Source organism: Magnolia sinica, chromosome 13, assembly GCF_029962835.1.
Source record: "Magnolia sinica isolate HGM2019 chromosome 13, MsV1, whole genome shotgun sequence".
Lineage (NCBI taxonomy): Eukaryota > Viridiplantae > Streptophyta > Magnoliopsida > Magnoliales > Magnoliaceae > Magnolia > Magnolia sinica.
Window position 1 is genome coordinate 28,253,326 of NC_080585.1, and position 19,350 is coordinate 28,272,675.

At 38.6% G+C, this 19,350-nt stretch overlaps 1 protein-coding gene across 1 annotated transcript; it reads right to left on the reverse strand.

Annotated features, from left to right (window-relative positions):
• Positions 1–509: 509 nt before the first annotated feature.
• LOC131223371 (nuclear pore complex protein NUP50B-like) lies at positions 510–2,035 on the reverse strand. Its single transcript, XM_058218773.1, has one exon. The coding sequence runs from the start codon at positions 1,952–1,954 to the stop codon at positions 707–709; it is 1,248 nt and encodes a 415-aa protein (XP_058074756.1). The 5' UTR covers positions 1,955–2,035; the 3' UTR covers positions 510–706.
• Between the last annotated feature and the right edge of the window lie 17,315 nt (positions 2,036–19,350).

The window sequence follows — 19,350 nt, forward strand, 5'->3', positions numbered from 1 at the left end:
GAATGACCAGAGATTTGATGGCTAGGAACTTTCAATTTGGGAAAATTTCGGGGAATGGTCCATCCATGATGGACGTTGTCAGATCAATGGCTTGGATAGAGCAACTATCGGCCCCACATCTACAAACTAAGTTCTTCCCTGTTCGGAACCAATAGAGAATTGAATAGAGAACTAGCCCTCATATAAAGGTTATATCATCCACTGAATGCTTACTCAAAAAAAAAAAAAAAAAGGAATATTTCAAAATTCAAATCTGCAAGTGTATTCCACAATCTTACAATAGCAAGGTGTCCGGGTACAGACATCCATGAAAACGTATTACACTCACTAATTCTCTGCCATTTTGCAGCTGCGAACAAACAATGTAGTTCAAGCCCCCAACAGATTTTAAAAACAAAAAAAGAAGAAAAAAAAAAAGAAGACGAAAGAACAAAAAAAACAAAAAAAAAAGTGGATGAACGATTAGGTGCATTAGGATCTTGCATATCTAAGATGCTTGCTATGGCTAATGAACTTGAAAAGACGAACATTCTATCAAAGACTAGATATAAAAAGAGGTGTTACATATATTATCTAAAGCTCAGCTATCGAGTAATGAGCAATGAGACAAGGACAAATGACAATAAAAAGACAAGTTAACAGCAAGTACCCGATTTGAGACTTCCAATCAAACTGTTCTTTTTTCAAATCTGCACTCTCCATTGTTTCAGTCATCATGGGCCTTTGGAGAATTCTCAGGTGTCTTCAAACCATCATCCTTTTTCCCCTTGTGTGCCGTGACAGCCCCCCGGAACTCATCTGCGATCGATCCATCCCTAAATTTCAAGGCGAACGTGGTGAGCCCATGCTTTCCTTCGCCACTGGCGCTATTCACACAAGCAAACGTGATGCCCTTTTTGTCCATATTTGTCAGTTTCATGTCCGGGTAAAGGCTCGCATTCAAGATCAGCCGATAGTTACCCCGGGCCCTCATCACGAGCCTGGCTTTTTCTGCACCTGCTGTAGAAATATTCACTTTCAGCTCACCCTTCCCACGCTCCTTCCACCCTCCATCAAGATACTCAAACAATATGGCATCCGCAGTAAAAACCGCTTTTTCATTCTCTTCGCCCGTCTCAACAGGCACTTCCTGCATGGACGGCAGGCTGCTTCCTTCACTCTTCGTTTTATCTGATCCCATAGAGGAGCCAAAGAGTTGCAAGGACGAACTTCCATTGTTGGAGCTCCCAATACCAAATGAAGGGAAAGAGGTGTTATCATTCTTTAGCCCAAACGCAGACCCGTCTTTTGGAATTGACCCAAATGAAAATGACGAACTGGAGAACCCAGTTCCTGCAAGACCTGTGAAGGCATTCTGGCTGCTAGACAGCTGTTGGAACGAACTCAATGGAGCAGATGCCACAGGTGTATCGTCTTCCTTACCTTCATTCTCATTTTCTTCTTTTGTGTCGCCTTCCTCAGCTTTGGTAGGCTCGTTGCCAGAGAGGTTTTTCTCTTTATCGGCCACATTTCCATCCAGCTGTCCATTAGTTTCGTTTTTCTTAGCATTCTCATCTGTACCATTTGCTTCATTTAGAGCGGCTCCCTCTTTGGTTTCTTTGTCCACATCATTTTTTTCTGACGTCGCAGTGCTATCTACCTCTTCCGAAGTGGCTTTGTCACCATCACCATCGGATTGAGGTGGTGCAGTGGTTGTGGTAGTTGGTTTTGCAGCCAGTTCAGTTGAAGGAACCAAACGGATCCCAGCAAAAGGATTAGAGGAGGTGGTTGAGGGGGGCTGGGTTCGACGCACCTTAACAATCCTTCTAGTTGCCAACACGTCCTCACTAGCTCTCTGGAAAGTCCCGGTCTCTTCTTCGGGAGCATCATCATCAAGGCCAGGGTTGTCCCGACTGAGTTCCCTCCCAGCAACCCTCTTTTTCGAAGATGGGACAGCATTTTCTGCATCCCCCATTGAGAACTGAATTGCAGGTATCGCAGCTGAAATCTACTGCACTCTTAACAGGCTGATGCAACCAGAATAAGATCCCTGTGCCTGCATTAGAAATCATCCCTGAATCACATGACTGTGATATAAATACGAAACAGAAACAAACAACCAAGCAATCAACGAGGATATGTTGCGGTTCAAGAGGAAGGTAACAAAAAGACATGGTGGTACTATATAGAGTATCCACAAAGGTGGCAGCAGCAGGATAGACAACCTTACATTTTAACATGGCACTTCAAGAATGGGATGAAGACAGTACTTATTGAAAAAGGGAAAAGCCCAGAGAACAGCCCAAGAAAGATTTAGATGACCGATGAAGATTACAATCAGTGGGGTAATATTCATCTGACACAACACTGATGTTTACAATGAGACTTGACAGCCTGACTTTTTTTAATGGATAGATGTAAGCATTAAAAAAAGAAGAAAAAAAATGAGGGCATGCTCAGTTACAGATATAACCCAACCTTGAAGGATCTAAAAGGGCAAGGGAAGGGGAACGCCCAAAATAATGTTTTTTGTATTGTTATCGCGTATGTACCACACCCTTGGGATATGGATACATATCGGTTATCGCATGGGATATATCGGTTGTATCGTGTAATGTATCACTATTGTTGGGAAACATTGGGAAATTGATTGAATTTTTCATTGAAACTTCAAGATTTGTTAAAAAAGACACCAACACTGATGGGGACATCACGCGCACTCACGCCGCCCCCCTACGCACGTACGTTCGTAGAAGGAGGACCCCACCATCGATCTGGCTCGATGACGACGTCCAGGGAGGGCCTCCTATCTAGAAGTCAAGTTTTGGTTTAGAAAAGTGGCCCGATAGTCAAGAAAAGCCCACCATGGGATCTCATGATCGTGGCCCACTCGTCGGATTGGTTTTATATTTTAGGTTTTGCTGATTGTTATTATTTAGAACATCGTGAACGCTTTAGATTTCCTTGTTTGGTTTTTATTTTAGTTTACTTCATCGCCAAGTAATAGGTGTCGCACATGGTGCGAGTTTTTGGGTATAGGGTTCTCCCTATAAATAGGCACACCTTGTAGTTTTTTTAATTCATTGAAGTTAATAAAAAATTCCTGCTTTATTTTTCTGTTCTCTTCGTGAGTTGTGGAAGAATTCAAAAGTGGGTGCGAAGCCCTCCCTTTTCAAAGGGCTAACTACCGTGGTACGAAGCCACATCGATCCTAATTCACCCCCATCTTCCATCATCTTTTTTTCCATCTTCCCCCACCATCCGTACTTCGAATTTGTCCTTTTGTTGCATCAGATTTCTTCATTACAGCAGGTTTCCGGATTTCGGCCCGCAGGCGAGCTGAAACTTCAGCGAAGCATCACGCACAAACCGTACATCGGATCGAGCTGAGATTTGAAGGTTTTGGAGTCCATCCCTGGCCGATCAGGGCCAAGGTGACCTTTTTCTGAATAGTGGGCCCCACACACGCACGGCCGGCCATTGTTGTTGTCCACACGTGGGATCATCTTTTGACTTAGGTTTTTATCCTCTTTTATCCTCTCATAGCCGTTTTTCCTGAATCCTAACTATAGATTACATGATCCCTAATTGATTTGCCCCTTTTTATTACCTTAGGGTTCCTTAAATTGAAATTAGGGAATCCCTTGGATTAGGGACTGATTTTTATGCATGAGTAGTTGATTTTATTTCCCTTTGACATCGTTTGGTTTATAATTTTTATTGGTCCACTCCTAAGCCTGTGTCAGCTTGGACCCGCATAGATTCCCCTTTTTAATTGAATGTTTGGATTTTCATGTGGGACGTGGAATTTGTGTGATTGTTTCTGAATTGGTAGGATCTAAGCCTGAAATCTTGCATATCATATTTAATTTTCCATGTCCTGCATCACCTGCTTTCCACTGTTTATCTTTTATGGGGACTACTCCTAGGCTGCTTCAGATAAGATCACACTCAATTCCATCCTTCATACTCTTCCTACACATCCATCGCAACTTTCTAATCTCTGTAAGGCTTATCCTCTGGTCACGTTTACTTCTAACTGATCAACAGTGCACTATAAAGCATAACTGGTTGAATAGCTGTCTTATAAAAATTCTCTAAGTTTTACAGATGTGGAGATTAGACAACACTTTAGTCACACATCACCATTTCACATCCAATTTCTAATCTTTCTATCCTTTTGAATAAATAATAAAGCAAAGGTAACAAAACAAATTGTTTGAGGAATATCCGGCCATCAATTTTAACTAAAGCCTTGCCTTTGTAAGTATTCCTACTAAAGTAGAATTCCAAATACTCTCTGTTTTGGTTCTGTTAAGTTTTAAGCCTCTAGATGCTAGAGCCTTCCTCCAAACCTCCAATAGCATTTGCCTCCTCTTTAGTCTTGGCAAATAACACACCAACATGTTATCACCAAAAAAACTTACATCATGGGACATCATTGACAGACGGCAGTAGTTGTTAACTTATCTCTGATGAGTACAAAAAGGTAATGACTGAATGAACCTGATAAAGACATGTTGCTATTGAGAACTCATCAGTTAAGCTGTTCCCACTCTTGTAACAACATCCTCATGCAGATATTTAATGACATCCATATTATATACATATATATATATATATATATATGTATATATATATATATATATGTATGTATGTATGTATGTATGTATGTATGTATGTATCTCTTCCTAGGACCATGGTTTTAAATATACGTTATGATATGACCACATCTTATCTGTATCAGCCCACCTTGATACGCGATACAGGGTAAACTAGGCTGTTTAAGAAAAAAGCGCCGTATTGGCCCATATCAGCTGATACAAAGCTGTATTGGTGCCAATACGGGGCTGATACAGACTGATATGGCCATATTTGCTGCATTTCAAAAAAGGAAAAAAAAAAAAAAAAAAAAAAAAAAGGAAAGAAAAGAAAAGAAAGAGGAAAAATCCAACTTATCTCTAATCTTTTTTGTTTTTCACTTGTTTCTTCATTTCAACCATAGAGCTCATAAACTCAATTTATACTAAATCTAGGCCTTAAAAAAAATAAAGAATAATAATAATAAAATAATAATAAATAATTAAAAAAAAAATCAAAACTCAAGATTTGAGTGATATTTTGTTGAATCAAAGAAGAATGAAACATTATGCAAAAAAATAGGATGGTAAATCTGTCATTTTTTTCTTCCTTTTGTTGTATTTCAATATAAGGGGCTCTAATCTATCCATTCATGCTTGATGTGTATTTAACTAGGGTCTATTTGGTTGACTTTTTGTAAATCAAGCCGACAAACAACATTCTTATCATTGGAGTGGTGTGATACACCACTGAATACATGCTTGAAACATGAAAATGTTAGATTCTAGTGTTAAAAAAAAAAACTGGCATACGCGGTCAATATGGTATTGTATAATCGAATGGTCCAATACACTCCAATATGCCCGCTTATCTTATTGTTTTTCAGGCGCAACCGATATGGCTCCCCAATACCGATATTCAAAACCTTGCCTAGGGAGGGCCCCTTCTTATCCACCTACCACATAATATCCCCATGTACTCTATCGTTTACTTTTTCCATAATTAGTAAAACCACATGTGGATTATTCCTCTTCCCTTGAACTTTTCCGTCAATTCTCAAGTAGAATAGCTTTGATTCTTGCGTTGCCTCGGAACTTTATATTTTAATCTTGGTTATTTGTCTTCCTATATTTAATATGTCTATCATATTGTTCTATAGTCTTTCATTTGTCCTTAGGGGAAACTTAGCTTTCTGTTCTTCATCAGTTAGGGTATATAGGGTTGTCAAAGTTTGTACTTGGAGCAGATGCTTGTGTGCCCGTTTACAGATCTGACAAAGGGAACCGGAATTGAGTCCATTCATATTTCAATACGGTACCATATATGAGGTATCCAAATCCAATCATATTTGGGTATTGCATTTGGTCTTGTCGGGTCTCTTATTTCAAGCATGAATTGGGATTTGGAATGGGGTTTGGTTGCAGAATTGGGCCTAGAAAATGGTTCCAGACTCAGGTCGGGGTTGGTTCCGGAGTTGTCTATACCAGAAACATGGTTTTTAAATAGTAAATTTAATTAAACAAAGGATAAAACTTCAAAAAACCTTATATTTGGGTGCCACACCCAATCCAATTTCTATTTGGGTCCAAGTATGTGGGACCTTAATCCACCTGATCATTTATCAGGCCTGACATATGGATCCAAATCAGATTAAATGATATTGGACCCCACGGATCCAAATACTCATTGACAATCCTCAGGGATTATATCCATCAAGTCTGGTTGTAATATCAGTCTTCTTACTCAAGAGGCAATTGATTGTAATATCAGTCTTCTCACACACACACATACACACACACTTTTGCATTAATTGTCTGAGTAGGAAAGTAGCTACCAATGTTGTCTTAGACACTTTACATTCTAGTTTTGGTTACCATTCAGTGTTGGATACTTTGATTGTATTCTTAATTTTTTATTTGTTCTTAGGGGTAATTTAGTCTCTTATTCTCCATTAATTGGGTTGTGTCGTCGTCGTCGTCATCATCATCATCATAAAGCCTTACGCCAACTATTTGGGGTCAGTTACACGAATCCTGTTATGTATGCCATCCCACTTTTGTGGACCATATCCTCAGTTAAATCATTGGTTCTGTGGTCTTTTCTTGCTACCTCCGCCAGGTACTTTTGGGCCAATGTTTTCAGTATTGACGATATCGGCCAATACATCTTGTATCCCACCTATGCAATACGAAACATATAGGTAGTACCGATATATCCTACTTGTTTGATCCAGTGAGTATTTTTATCATTTTTTTGTTGTAAATCATGCTAAATTAGTGTCAAATGGTTGCAAATCCACAATTCTTCATGTTTTGTATGAAAAATCATTGATTTGAAGCTTCAATTTCAAGATTTTGGGGAGATGGGTAGAGTTGCGGAAAATTGGGAAAAATCGGAACTTCCCAATTTCTCGCAAATCGGTCGCAATCTGTGTTACACAAAATCAAACATGTATGTAACTTGATCTAGTGATTCCTCTTTTGCTTTTAAATGTATTGCTTGTGTTTCCATATATGTCTTCTTAGTTCTTACATTTAGTAATTATATGAATAGACTTTGAATATGCTTGCATCAGTTCAGTCAGACAGCGCATAGATTAGGACCCCATACGAAGGAAATCTATTGTGTGCACGTCTTTTGTTATGTTATGATTTCTAAGTGTGTATTTGATGCAGGACAATTAACCACTTGCTCTAAAAGCTCGAACTGTTAGAGTATGGCGAATTAATCCCTTTATCTCATATCTCAGGCCCCACATCTCATGGGTTTTAGGACCTCGACCGAACCCCCTTCGTGGGCCTCAAATCACATGGGTCACCCACCCCGAGTGTATCCCCGCATCCCACGGGCTACCCCACTCGAGCCCGGTGTGCTTTGGATATTACTCATTTGATCTAAAATGAAATGCGCATTAATCACCCTGGTGAGGTGCCAGGTGAGGAGTCTCGAACACGAGAAATCTTATCCGTTCTCCTCTGGATCAAGCTCATATTTGTGATTTCATTTCATCCCTGTTGGAATGAAGTTATTAATGGTATGGATGTAATATATCATCAAGGTCTTCCTTTACTACGGCCCACTCAAGCTTGGTTCATTTTTGGCATATTATCCTACATGCGTGGGGTGGGAACGACGTAGTGAGTAAACTTTGTGGGGCCACTATAATGGCCGTTCATCCATTTTCATATAATTTTATGATTTTAGCCCAAAAAGTCATATGCAACAAAGAACTATGATATGGGAGATCTACTTAATTTTTGCAAAATCTCCTAAAATGATATAGAAAAATAGGCTCGTCTTAGTTGAGGGGAACCTTGAAACCTATTAGCTTTTTGAGATTTTATGGTTGAAGGTCTTTTTTAACAATCCCCAAAGTTTCATTAAAAATTCAACCATTTTCCCGATATTTTCGTATGTTTGGAAACAACAAAACTTGGATCGAGGTGGTGAGAGGGATATGAAGACTTCTTTACTGAGGCAGGGCCTTGGGAGTAATTGGAGAAATAGGATTGGTACAATGGACCCAAATAGCTTAGATAAGGCTATTATGATGATGCTGAATGCTTTTTTTTTCCTTTTTTTTTTCCCTGTTAATCCAGTGAACTTCAATCCATTAGCATCTCAACAAAAGAAAATAAAATAAAATCAATCCATCCATTCGATGACTTACTCTCCCTGCTTCTTGTGGGTGCAAAATAGCATCACAAAGTCAAGTGGAGTGATTAATGCCCACCAAAATAATATATGATATCCAGGCCCTCTATTATGTGATGAGGTTCCATGGCTGGAAAGTGGGTTGAAAGTTATAAACAATTTGAGAATACAATGGGTGCGCTCTTATGTCCAATTGTTGTAAAAACTAAACTAAGGCCTATACTGATTGGGAGTAAACTAGGAGAATGCAAGCAAAGCAAAATTGTGACAGAAACGGATGGCGAACTGCCCTCAGGATCAGGGGAAGCAAAGCCCTTACACTTCTCTGTTTTGCTAAAGAAAAATGCTTTGCCTTTGCATTTGAAAGTGTTTGGGTTGCAATTCCACAAAGGGAAACATCTTTTCCCTCAAATTTTTCCATTTAAACATCATGTCAGAGGCAAACTCTTCTCTCCATTTGACTTTTTGAAGGGAAAAAAAAAAAGTCTCACTCAATTGTTGAGGTGGGCAAGACAAAAGCAGACAGCTTGCTGCGGCATCCACCACTTCCCAAGAGAGATTAAACATCATGTCAACACAAACTGAATGCTTCCCCTAGTTTATCCTCAATCCAAACAGACCCTAAAAGAATGACCATAATAAACTTGCTTGTTTCCCTAGATAACAAACTTTTATAGGCATTTGACACAACCAAGAGCAAATAAAGTTCGGCCATAGACAAATTCAGAACAGAAAAATAAGAATTGTAGTTCAAGTCGGACAATAACATTCTAGGCATTTGACACTTCCAGGTGCAAATAAGCGAAGAATCTTTGCTAGACACTGAGCAGCAGCTTAATCGAATTTATGTTAGAGCACATCACAGCCCTCAATACTGTCAAATAGGCGATAAATAAAACCAATGGAATAACCAAAATCGTTTGAAATCATGCATGCATTTTGAAACTTATTAGAAAACAAATGAAATCCAAAAACTGAACTGATACCCAATTGCATGGTTTGCAAATGCCGAATTGTGGCCGTAGAATCACTTGCAGACAACTAGATTGTTCACAACTCATTAATGGACCAATTCAAGATTCTCTAAGCGAGGGTTGAGAGAATCGTGACAGATGGAGGCAATTCAAGATTTCTCCAAGTAAAATTAAAGTGAGGGTTGAGAGGATCATGATAGGTGGAGGATTTCAGATTTACAAGCAATGTCACCCTGGGTCCAAATGGAGAAGCAAGAAGCTCCAAATAAACCATCGGGCACATCCAAATTAGCAGTCCAGGCCAAGCTATTCAAAAACGGTTACACAACAGCTGTCCGCTGTTACGTAACGTAATGGTGGGAACCATCATGTGTTACAGCTCCGTAACAGCCCCCAAAAAAAAAAAAAAAAAAAAAAAAATCATAACAATAACAGTGGTGTGCCATTACCCGTAATTGAATACCCTGGCCCAGAGAAAGTGTCACTCAAATAAATGCTAGAGGATTATTAATGAGGTGTAAGTGACAATGTTTTAAAATGGTAAGTTGTGAAACGAGTCGTCCAAGTCTCCTAAGAAGTGAGACATCACGAATGAAGCACAAGCCATCCCAAAACAGACTATCCAACAAAAATGCATCACCAGAACATGAATAACAAACAAAATAAAAGATTATGGAAACCTTAAGATACAAACGCGAAACAATTAGGAAAAGATAATAAAAATCTATATGGCCATACATCCATTATATAAGAAAGAGGTAGAAGAAATTGGGAGAATGCTCTAATGGATTAAAAATGCCCCTAAATATGTTTTATTTACTCAACTACTGCTTTCATGGTGGTAGAGGGAGAAAAGGATTGAAGCAAAATATATATATATATATATATATAGAGAGAGAGAGAGAGAGAGAGAGACATCTTCTTCAATGATGTCTCCACCCTTGAAAAAAGAAACTGAGAGACATGCCTCTCAACAGAAAGCTTAAAGCATACCACAATGGGTACACCTCCCATATGCATCACAATGGAGGCATGAGCTTCATTCACATACATTAAGCATCAAGGTCTATGCCTGCCATTTAAGGAGAGAGCCTCACCTCGAGGTGAGCCTCAACACATAAGCCTTCAACAACAAAACATAGCATACTGATTAGAAGCTACTACTATTGGGATGCAAGTAAAAGATTTTTTTATTTACTAGGTCCCAGGTTCGAAGAAATTCATTCCAGATAGGGAGAAATTGTCGTTTGAAGTGTGAACCATAAATTGGACATAACTTTTTATCCAGGTATCATTACGAGACGCGTGACCTACAAGGTGTCCCGTATCGGTTCCGAAACCGACACGGATACGGGCGTAACGGTGATACGGGGTGTAACGGCCCGTAACGGTGCAATTTTTTTTTTTGCCAAAAATATGAAAAATATGGATTTACTTTGCATTCATTTATAAATTGGAACATGTTTTTGGTGGTGTACAGATAACGTGAATTTGACTACAAAATTCATACATTTAATTTTCTAACTATCTGCCAATTTATTGTCATTATCCCCCTTATAAATTGGTGGACATTTATTGGGTGAATCATAAAAAAATAAAAATCAAGATGTTCACAAATTAATAATTAAAACTATTCAAGCAAGAAATGCCCTTTAGGTGGCTTGAATTATGAGGGACATAAAGTGCAAGACACATGTCAAAGTTTTTGGCTAACGGATTTTAGGGCATGAGCATGAGGCACATCCAAAGGCATAGAAACAACAATAATTAAAATAAGGCCATGTGTGTTTTCCTTCATCCACGACCACAAGTAAGAACGTTTTAAATTTAATTCATCAAAATGGATGGGCGATATGGGTAAAATATATACATTACGGGGCCAATAAACATTACCGTGCGCCCTACGAATTAATTGTGAAAATCATTATCTCTACTGCTATTTTTGGCGTGGTCCACATGATCTCTGGATATAATTTATTTTTTGGCTGGTGCTCTAAAATGATCTCTGAAAATAGATGAACGGTGTAGATGTGATAAATACATCACTGTGGAGCCCATATAAGTTTGATCTCCTTTGAACCGTTCGTACAACTCGGAGCTCAAGGAGTGTCAGCGAGGGAAACGAAAAGAAAAAAAGAGGGTAAGGGGGAAAGAAGAGATTGAGAGAGAGAGAGGAAGAAGAAGAAGAACAGGAAGGAGAGAGAGTGAGAGAGAGAGAGGAAGAAGAAGAAGAAGACCAGGAAGAAGTCGCGAGAAGCCGGCCGATACGTAACCGATTTGGGATACCCTGGTGACCTATCAAATCTTTATGTAGCAAGCCATACGAGGCTAACCAACCCATGTAGTGGGTCACATCCGTCCATTTTGTGAGAAAATGCACGCTTCCAGTTCAAATTGGGATTTTAGAGAAAATTTACTGTTTTTAGTAATTTCAATTTTTATTGTATTTCCTTACTTTTAGAGTTCTAAATTTCCGTCTTTTTTAGAGATTGATTGTAATCATGCTGGGAATCCTCCGGTAAGGTTAATTTAGGGCTTTCTATTTTTAGCAAAACGTATTTCAAGTTCTATTCTAGTTGAATTAGGACTTCTATTAGGGTTAGAATTTTGATATTTTGAGTAATTTCGAATTAGGGTTTTATTTTTTCTTTATTAATGGTGTAATCGAGAAATCATTCACATTAGACATTATTCAATAAAATATTCAATTTTTTTCTCATTTTTCTTGTGGATTCAAGGTTTTGCCTACTCGAGGATGACGGTAATCTTTCTCATTATCTCTTCATGCTCTTCCCTAAGTCCTTGGGCCATAAAATTAGGTGTGTCAAGTGTGCCTGCATGCGCACTCAACATCGTGCATAGTGCCCACAACAACAACAACAACAACAACAAAAAACCAAGTTTACCCCAGGATGGGTTTGTTTGGTCATTTTTCACCTTTTTCGGGCTTGGTGAAGTTGGGTGGAGAAAATACTCCATAAAAAAATAAAAAATAAAAAATAAAAAAAGGATCAAATCCTATCTGCTTCTTCTTTTTTTTAAATGACAATATATATTCATTGATGATAGATGCTTTAGAATCCAAAGGATTTAAAATTAGCCGGACTAAAACAAAGCATATGGAGTACAATTTTACTAACCATAGGAGTGAAAACCAGGAATTAATTAAGATTGATGACCAAGAAGTTTCCCAAAATGACCACTTTCAATACCTTGGGTCAATAATTCATGGGAGTGAAAAGATTGAGAAGGATGTGACCCATAGAACTCAAGCTAGGTGGAAGAAATGAAGTTGTGTACCACTTAAACTGAAGAAATTTTATAGCATAGCTATAAGACTAGCCATGCTTTATGGGCAGAATGTTGGGCAATTAAAGAACAACATTTCATAGGATGGATGGAGTTGAAATGAGGATGTTGAGACAGATGAGTGGCAGGACAAGGAAGGATAGAATTAAAAATGAATGCATTCGAGGGAACCTAGAAGAAGTACCAAAGGTTATTTGGCTTCTTTCAAAAAAAAAAAGTACCAAGAGGTCACGAGGTGAGGGAGTGGTTTGGTCATGTGCAATAGAGACTAAGAACCGCACTAGTTAGAAGTAGTAGGTACATGTTGAAGGCACAAAAAGGGCTAGGGAAAGGCCCAAAAGAACATGGATGGAGGTAGTAAGAAAATATTTGATAACCTATAGTCTAATTGAAGGCATGGCCCTTGATAGAGTGGAATGGCATAACAAGATTCACGTAACCGACCCAATTAATTGGGATGATGCTTAGATGACGATGTTGATGATATATTCATTAACGAAAAATATATTACATAAGAACAAGCCTGCATTAGAAGTGACATCTCATCACTCACAAGGCCCCGACTGAAGTCTAAAAACATAAAAATAACAAAAATAAAAAATAAAACCAGACCCTTTCCAGCTCTTATTTACTGAGTAATCATAGTTGACTTGACTCCAAATTACAGGCATTCCCAACTTCCCATAAAGGTATCCTTTGAGCATCCACGAAATTCACCATTAGCCAATGCCCATTAGATCAGAAGGTGGAGCGGTCTTCTACATATTGCTGCTAAGGATAAGCATTTATTCTCAAAAATTCTTAAATTTCTCTCCTTCCACAAACTCAAAAGGACTGCGTAAAAAAAGACATCCTCCACAATAGCTTTTTCCGCTTTTGAAAAGGCATGCCCAACCATTCCACCACTGTATTTCCCATTGAGATGTTAAAAGACCGTCTCACCCTAAATCAAAGAAGAAAATAGGCCCACATCTCTCTCCCTATTTGGGAGATGTATAAATAAGTGATCGACTGCCTCTTCTTTTCTGCACATCACACACATGTTGGGGATTGTCGTATTCCTCTTATTTAATTTATCAATTATGAGTATTTTATTTGTCGTAGCCAACCATGCAAAAGCTTTAATCCCTGACGGGGCAGGGGCATTCCATACTTTTGTGTTAGGTGCAAGGTATTCAAAATTGATTACGTAAAGGTAACGGTCATAACCGTTATGCGTTACGGGGTCGAAACGGCCGTAACAGCCGTTACAAAAAAACGGACCATGACGACCCCATAACGGTCCAGTAACAGTTTTTTCAAAAAAAAAAAAAACGTAACGGTGGTGGCCGTTACGGCCACCGTTACCATTTTGGAATACCTTGGTTAGGTGGTAGTGTCCCATTTCTCATCAATAGAACTAAGAAAAACGATTTTGTTGAATAGGCCCCATTTGTTATCCATCTCCACTTCTTTTTGTCTTTATCCATCTCCACATCTTTCTATCTTTAGATGATAAGTTATCCTATCTTGTATTGAAAACACTAGTTCTCATCAATAAAACTATTTCTTAGATCTTTCTCTACCTTGTCTTCTTTCTTCAACAAGGCTTTCAGGGAAACTTTGATTGAAGTGGGTTGTTCAATGATATTAGTGTTCCCAAGATCAATTGAGTATTCCTTGTGAATCATGAAGGCGGCCATGATAAAAAGAAAAAAAGAAAAAAGAAAAAAGGAAGAGGTGTGGAAGCTTGCTCTCTCAGAAGGAAGCAAAATGACAGTTTTTCATAACCTGAGTAGGTCGTAGATCAATTTTTTTTCACAAGGGAAAAGATGGATATGTTGGAAAGGACTTCTATTACTAAGCCCTTTTGAAGTTATGATTATCTTTCCTCTCTTTCTTGAGTTGTGCATGGCTTTTTTTGCACATAGATATCTCATCTGTGTACTTTTAATAAATATCAATATCCCTCAAAAAGAAAAAGGTTGGATATACAACATGCTTAGTGTTGTTTGCTCGAATTTATAATGAAGTGCTATTATTACTAAATATTATACATTACTCACTTGTGTGCTTATGTATCTTTTCCACAAGTTACCCCTTTTTGGATATATTGTTATTAGTGTAATCACGTTAAATAAGGTAGGAAACCTCAAGGATAAATGGTTCAATCTTTACCAAGTTATATTCTTCTCTTAAAGCCACCATCAGGTCACTCATGTTTTAACAACTTCATCTTCTCGTGCTCACACCAATAGTTTTTCTTCCCTTTTGTAATGGTGTATAAAGGCCCTATTTGCAATGCTATTATTCAATTTTATTCTAATCTTATGTCAGATGAGGGTCGAGAAAGACCATCCCTGGATAATATGGATTTTCATAGTCTTTGTGGGGAGGAGACTCGGAGCCTTGATATGCCTTTTCAGCTCGAGGAGCTAAAGGTAGCGGTTTGGGATTTGGGTAGGGACAAAGCCCCGAGACATGATGGTTTTCCATCAGTTTTTTTCCAACTTTTTTGGGATCTAGTGAAATCTGACCTTCTTGCTTTTGCAAAGGATTTCTTCGCCTCAGCTTATGTTCAAAAAGAATTGGAATGCACTTTCCTAGCACTCATCCCGAAGAAGGATGGGGTGGATTGCCTTACAAATTTTAGGCCTATTAGTCTCTCGGGATCCCCATATAAAATTTTAGCAAAAGTGTTGAGTTGGAAGTTTTTGGCAGTTCTCCCCAATGTCATTTCACCTTTTCAGAGTCCTTTATCTCAGGCAGACAGATCACTGATAGTGACATGATTGATAATGAGGGTGTGGACTCATGCCACAGGTCAAGTAATCAAGGAGTGGTCAGTAAATTAGATTTAGAGAAAGCATATGATCATGTCAATTGGGTCTTTTTGGATAATTTGTTGGGTCAAATGGGCTTTGGGAAGAAATGGAAACTTTGGATGCGCCATTGTATAGCTACTTCCTTAGTTCTCATTAACGGGTCCCCGTTTGGTTCCTTTAGAGCTTCCCGAGGCGGCAAGGCCTTGGGTAAGGGACTCCCTATCCCCCTTTCTTTTTGTGGTGGTTATTGAAGCTCTCAGTAAGATATTGACCGGAGGGCAATCAGAGGGCTCTTCAGGGGTTTTGATATTCATCTTTCTCATCAAATTGACCATTTGCAATTCGTGGATGATATTATTCTATTTTGTAAGGCTAAGGATACAATGGTGTCCAATCTACGGATTGTAGTCTCACTTGGTTTGAGGTGGTTTTAGATATCAATATTAATCTTTCCAAAAGTGGTTTCGGATATCAATATTAATCTTTCCAAAAGTGAGATTCTTCGGATTCATACCCCTGGAGAAGTCCTTTCCCAATTAGTTGATATTTTTTGTTGTCGTATGGGATCCTTTCCCTCAACCTATCTTGGCCTCCCCTGTGTGGCAAAAAGAATGGAGAGAAACCTAAGCCCCTAGAAGAGCAAGTTGCTCTCTCTTGGGGGCAAGTTGACTCTAATTCAATCCTTCCTACCAAATCTTCTTCTCTATTATATGTCCCTATTCCGGTGCTAAGTTGATAAGGAACTTTCCTTGGCAAGGTGGAGTCTCGAAAGGTAAGTTCCACCTCTTGAATAGGGAAGAGGTGTGTTCGCCCTATCGAGGGGGATTATGATGCAGAACAATTAACCACTTGTTCTAAAAGCCCGAACTGATAGAGCATGGCGAATTAATCCTTTTTTTCTCATAGCCCAAGCCCCACATCCATGGTTAGGTCCTCGGCCGAACCCTCCTCGTGGGCCCCAAATTCATAGGTTCCGCCCCCTCGTGGGCCCCAAATCACATGGGTTCCGTGGGTCGCCCACCCCGAGTGTACCCTCGCATCCCACAGGCCATCCCACTCGAGCCCAGTGTGAAAATACCCATGCATTAGATTCTCACAATGGATAATCTTTGAAAGCATGTGATGGTCTACCACTATTACCTTTACAATACGGGTTGTAGAGGTCATTACAGCCCCTGTAACGGTTGTTACGTTCTCTTTTTTTAATTGCCAAAAAAATAACCAACGAATAACTTGTATTGGCCCCATTACGACCTTTACGGGGGCAGTAACGGCCGTTACGGTCACCTTTTACGTTACGACATGTTAACGTGTAATGGTTGCCGCCATTACCTGTACGTAACGGCCGTTACGGCACATCATGGTTAGTTGACCATCTTTTCATACATTGCTCATTCTCTAAAATCATATGGTCTGCCATTTTCTAATTGGCGATTGTTTGTTGGGTGATGCCAAGCTCGATCGACTATCTTTTCATCGTTTTTTACAAGTGTTTATCTCAGCCCATCCAAGGGGAAGCTCTTCACTTAACCTCCTTTGTTTGGTAGTATGGGTACTCCAAAAATCTCAGTTTTTGCTTGGCTAGCGAGGAGAAATAAGATTATCTATGAGATAATCTTCGAAAGCGCGCAATTGTCCTCCCTAGCATGTTTGCTATTGTCGAGTGTTTATTGGGTGATGCGAAGCTTGACTATCTTTTCATAATTTGTGTTTATTGGATGATGCAAAGCTAGCAAGGCCAGCCTCCACGATAGATGGAGGCTGGCCTTGCTAGCTTTGCTTTGGGCAATATGGTTAAAAAGAAATAATTGCTTCTTCCATAACCAGAGCACCCCAATGGGAAGGGTTCTCAACCAGGTCCAGTTGTATATTTATTATTTAAGGGTAAGCAACCTGAGGTCCTCTTGGGTTTTGTTTCAAGGGGGTTTGGTTTGCATTTTTCTTTTCTTTGTTTCGTTGTGTTTGTTGTTTTTGTTTGTTGTTTCATTCTTTTTAGGTTGTTTAGCCCTAATAAGATTGATTCATCCTTCAAAGAAAAAACCCACCTGTTTTTCTAACATGAGTCCTTTTTTTTTCTTTTGTTGTTTTTTTCTTCTTTCACAGCAACTAATACCTCCTTTTGAGTTAGTGATGAAAGGCTCAATACTGCCTCGCCTTGATTCTTGTATATCTTTTTTGGTTTGATGTTTTTTTTTTTTTTTTTTTTTTTTTTGTGAGAAGTGGTTTAATGAATTTTTTTCTCCGTTAAATAAATAAATTTAAAAAAACTGTTTTATTCAAGTAGATTTTTTTATGTGAAATGCAATGATTATATGATACTTACAAATTTTGCATGATTATGAATCATGACAAGACCAAACAGTGTGGTTTTGTAGAATTGGAGACTTATCGAGTATTCCAAGTAAAGCATGGACATTCTAGACTTCTCAAATGCATATAAGTGAAATATTAAAAATAATAGAAATCGTGAAATATTAAAAATAATAGAAATCATGACGAACAAAATCAGGAGCGTAACTTGCCCTACCTACAGCCTTTAGTCAACAACTACTTGAGAGTGCCTAAACACCTGACTACCTTGGCTGCATGACAAAATTGTGGTGCCCTATACCTTTTTGGGTTGTTGCCCATTGCTATGCATGATGCTAACCAAACTTGCAGTCATAAAGCTTCAAGAGTAATTAGTGAGCTCCTAACACAGTTCATAAAAGGAGTGCACAAGCTGCCAGTCTACCACAGCCAAGGTATCCCGTATCGGTATCGGTTGGCATAACGATGTCCTCCGATACCGATACCGATACGGGGGTATAATGGCGATACAGGGGCATAAGGGCCCGTAACGGTGCAATTATTATTTTTTTTTGCCAAAAAATTATGAAAAAATATGGATTAAATCCGGAATATTCTAAACATTCCAAATATGCAGTCATTTATAAATTGGAACATGTTTATGGTGGTGTAACGGTCCGCTCTTTGGTGAGAAGTTGTATCGGACTGTCTGATGAATTTATGAACCAGATAACCTGAATTTGACTACAAAATTCATATATTTAATTTTCTAAATATCTAATTTATATACTTAACAATTTGATATCATTTCTCCCAATAGTTCTTTTTAAAAATGAAATTAAATTCAGGTAGATCGTGTTGCCAATTTGGGGTTGACTTGGACCAATCCATGCCCCAAATCAGCATCAAATTCATGCAATGTATTGGCATTATCCCACTTGTGAATTGGTGGACATTTATTGGATAGTGAATCATGAAAAAAATCAAAAGGCCCTATTTTTAAAAATAAGCGTCCACAAATTAACAATTAAAACTATTCAAACAATTTAATTTTGGCATTTTGAGTTAGCAATTATAGTCAATAATTTAATTGGTAAATTTTAAGTTAATACATGCCTCATGTACAATTTTTTAAGGGCCCGAATTAGGTAGGACTCGGATTGTGAAGTGCAGCACACAAGTGTCAAAGTTTTTTGGACCCCACTCATGATGAATGTGTTATATCCACACCGTCCATCCATTTTGCCAAATAATTTTAGGGCATGAGCCAAAAAATGAGGCAGATCCAAAGCTTAGGTGGACCGCACCATAAGAAACAACAATAATTAAACGACTATCATTAAAAATTTATTGGGGCTACAAAAGTTTTAGATCAAGCTGACATGTGTGTTTTCCCTTCATCCACATCAGTGTGACCTTATTAACAAGTTAGATGGAAAATAAACATTACAGTGGACCCTAAGAAATTTTTAATGGTGAGCATTCTATAACCACTGTTTCCTATGTTGTGGTCCACCTGAGATTTGGATCTTACTAATTTTTTGAATCATAAACTAAAATGATGTGGCAAAATGGATGGACGGCATGGATAAAATACATACATCATGGTGGGGCCCATGTGGCACATGTACATTTTATTAACTTGTGCACGTGCTGCGTAACTCGTACGCAGTCCATTCATTTGACACAAGCAAGTCCTGTGGGTCTAATCATGAGGTATGTGTTATATCTAAACCGTCCATTCATTTGAAGAGCTCGTA

Excerpts from the sequence above, each read along its gene's own strand:
- LOC131223371 (XM_058218773.1), bottom strand. The coding sequence starts at position 1,954 with ATGGGGGATGCAGAAAATGCTGTCCCATCTTCGAAAAAGAGGGTTGCT.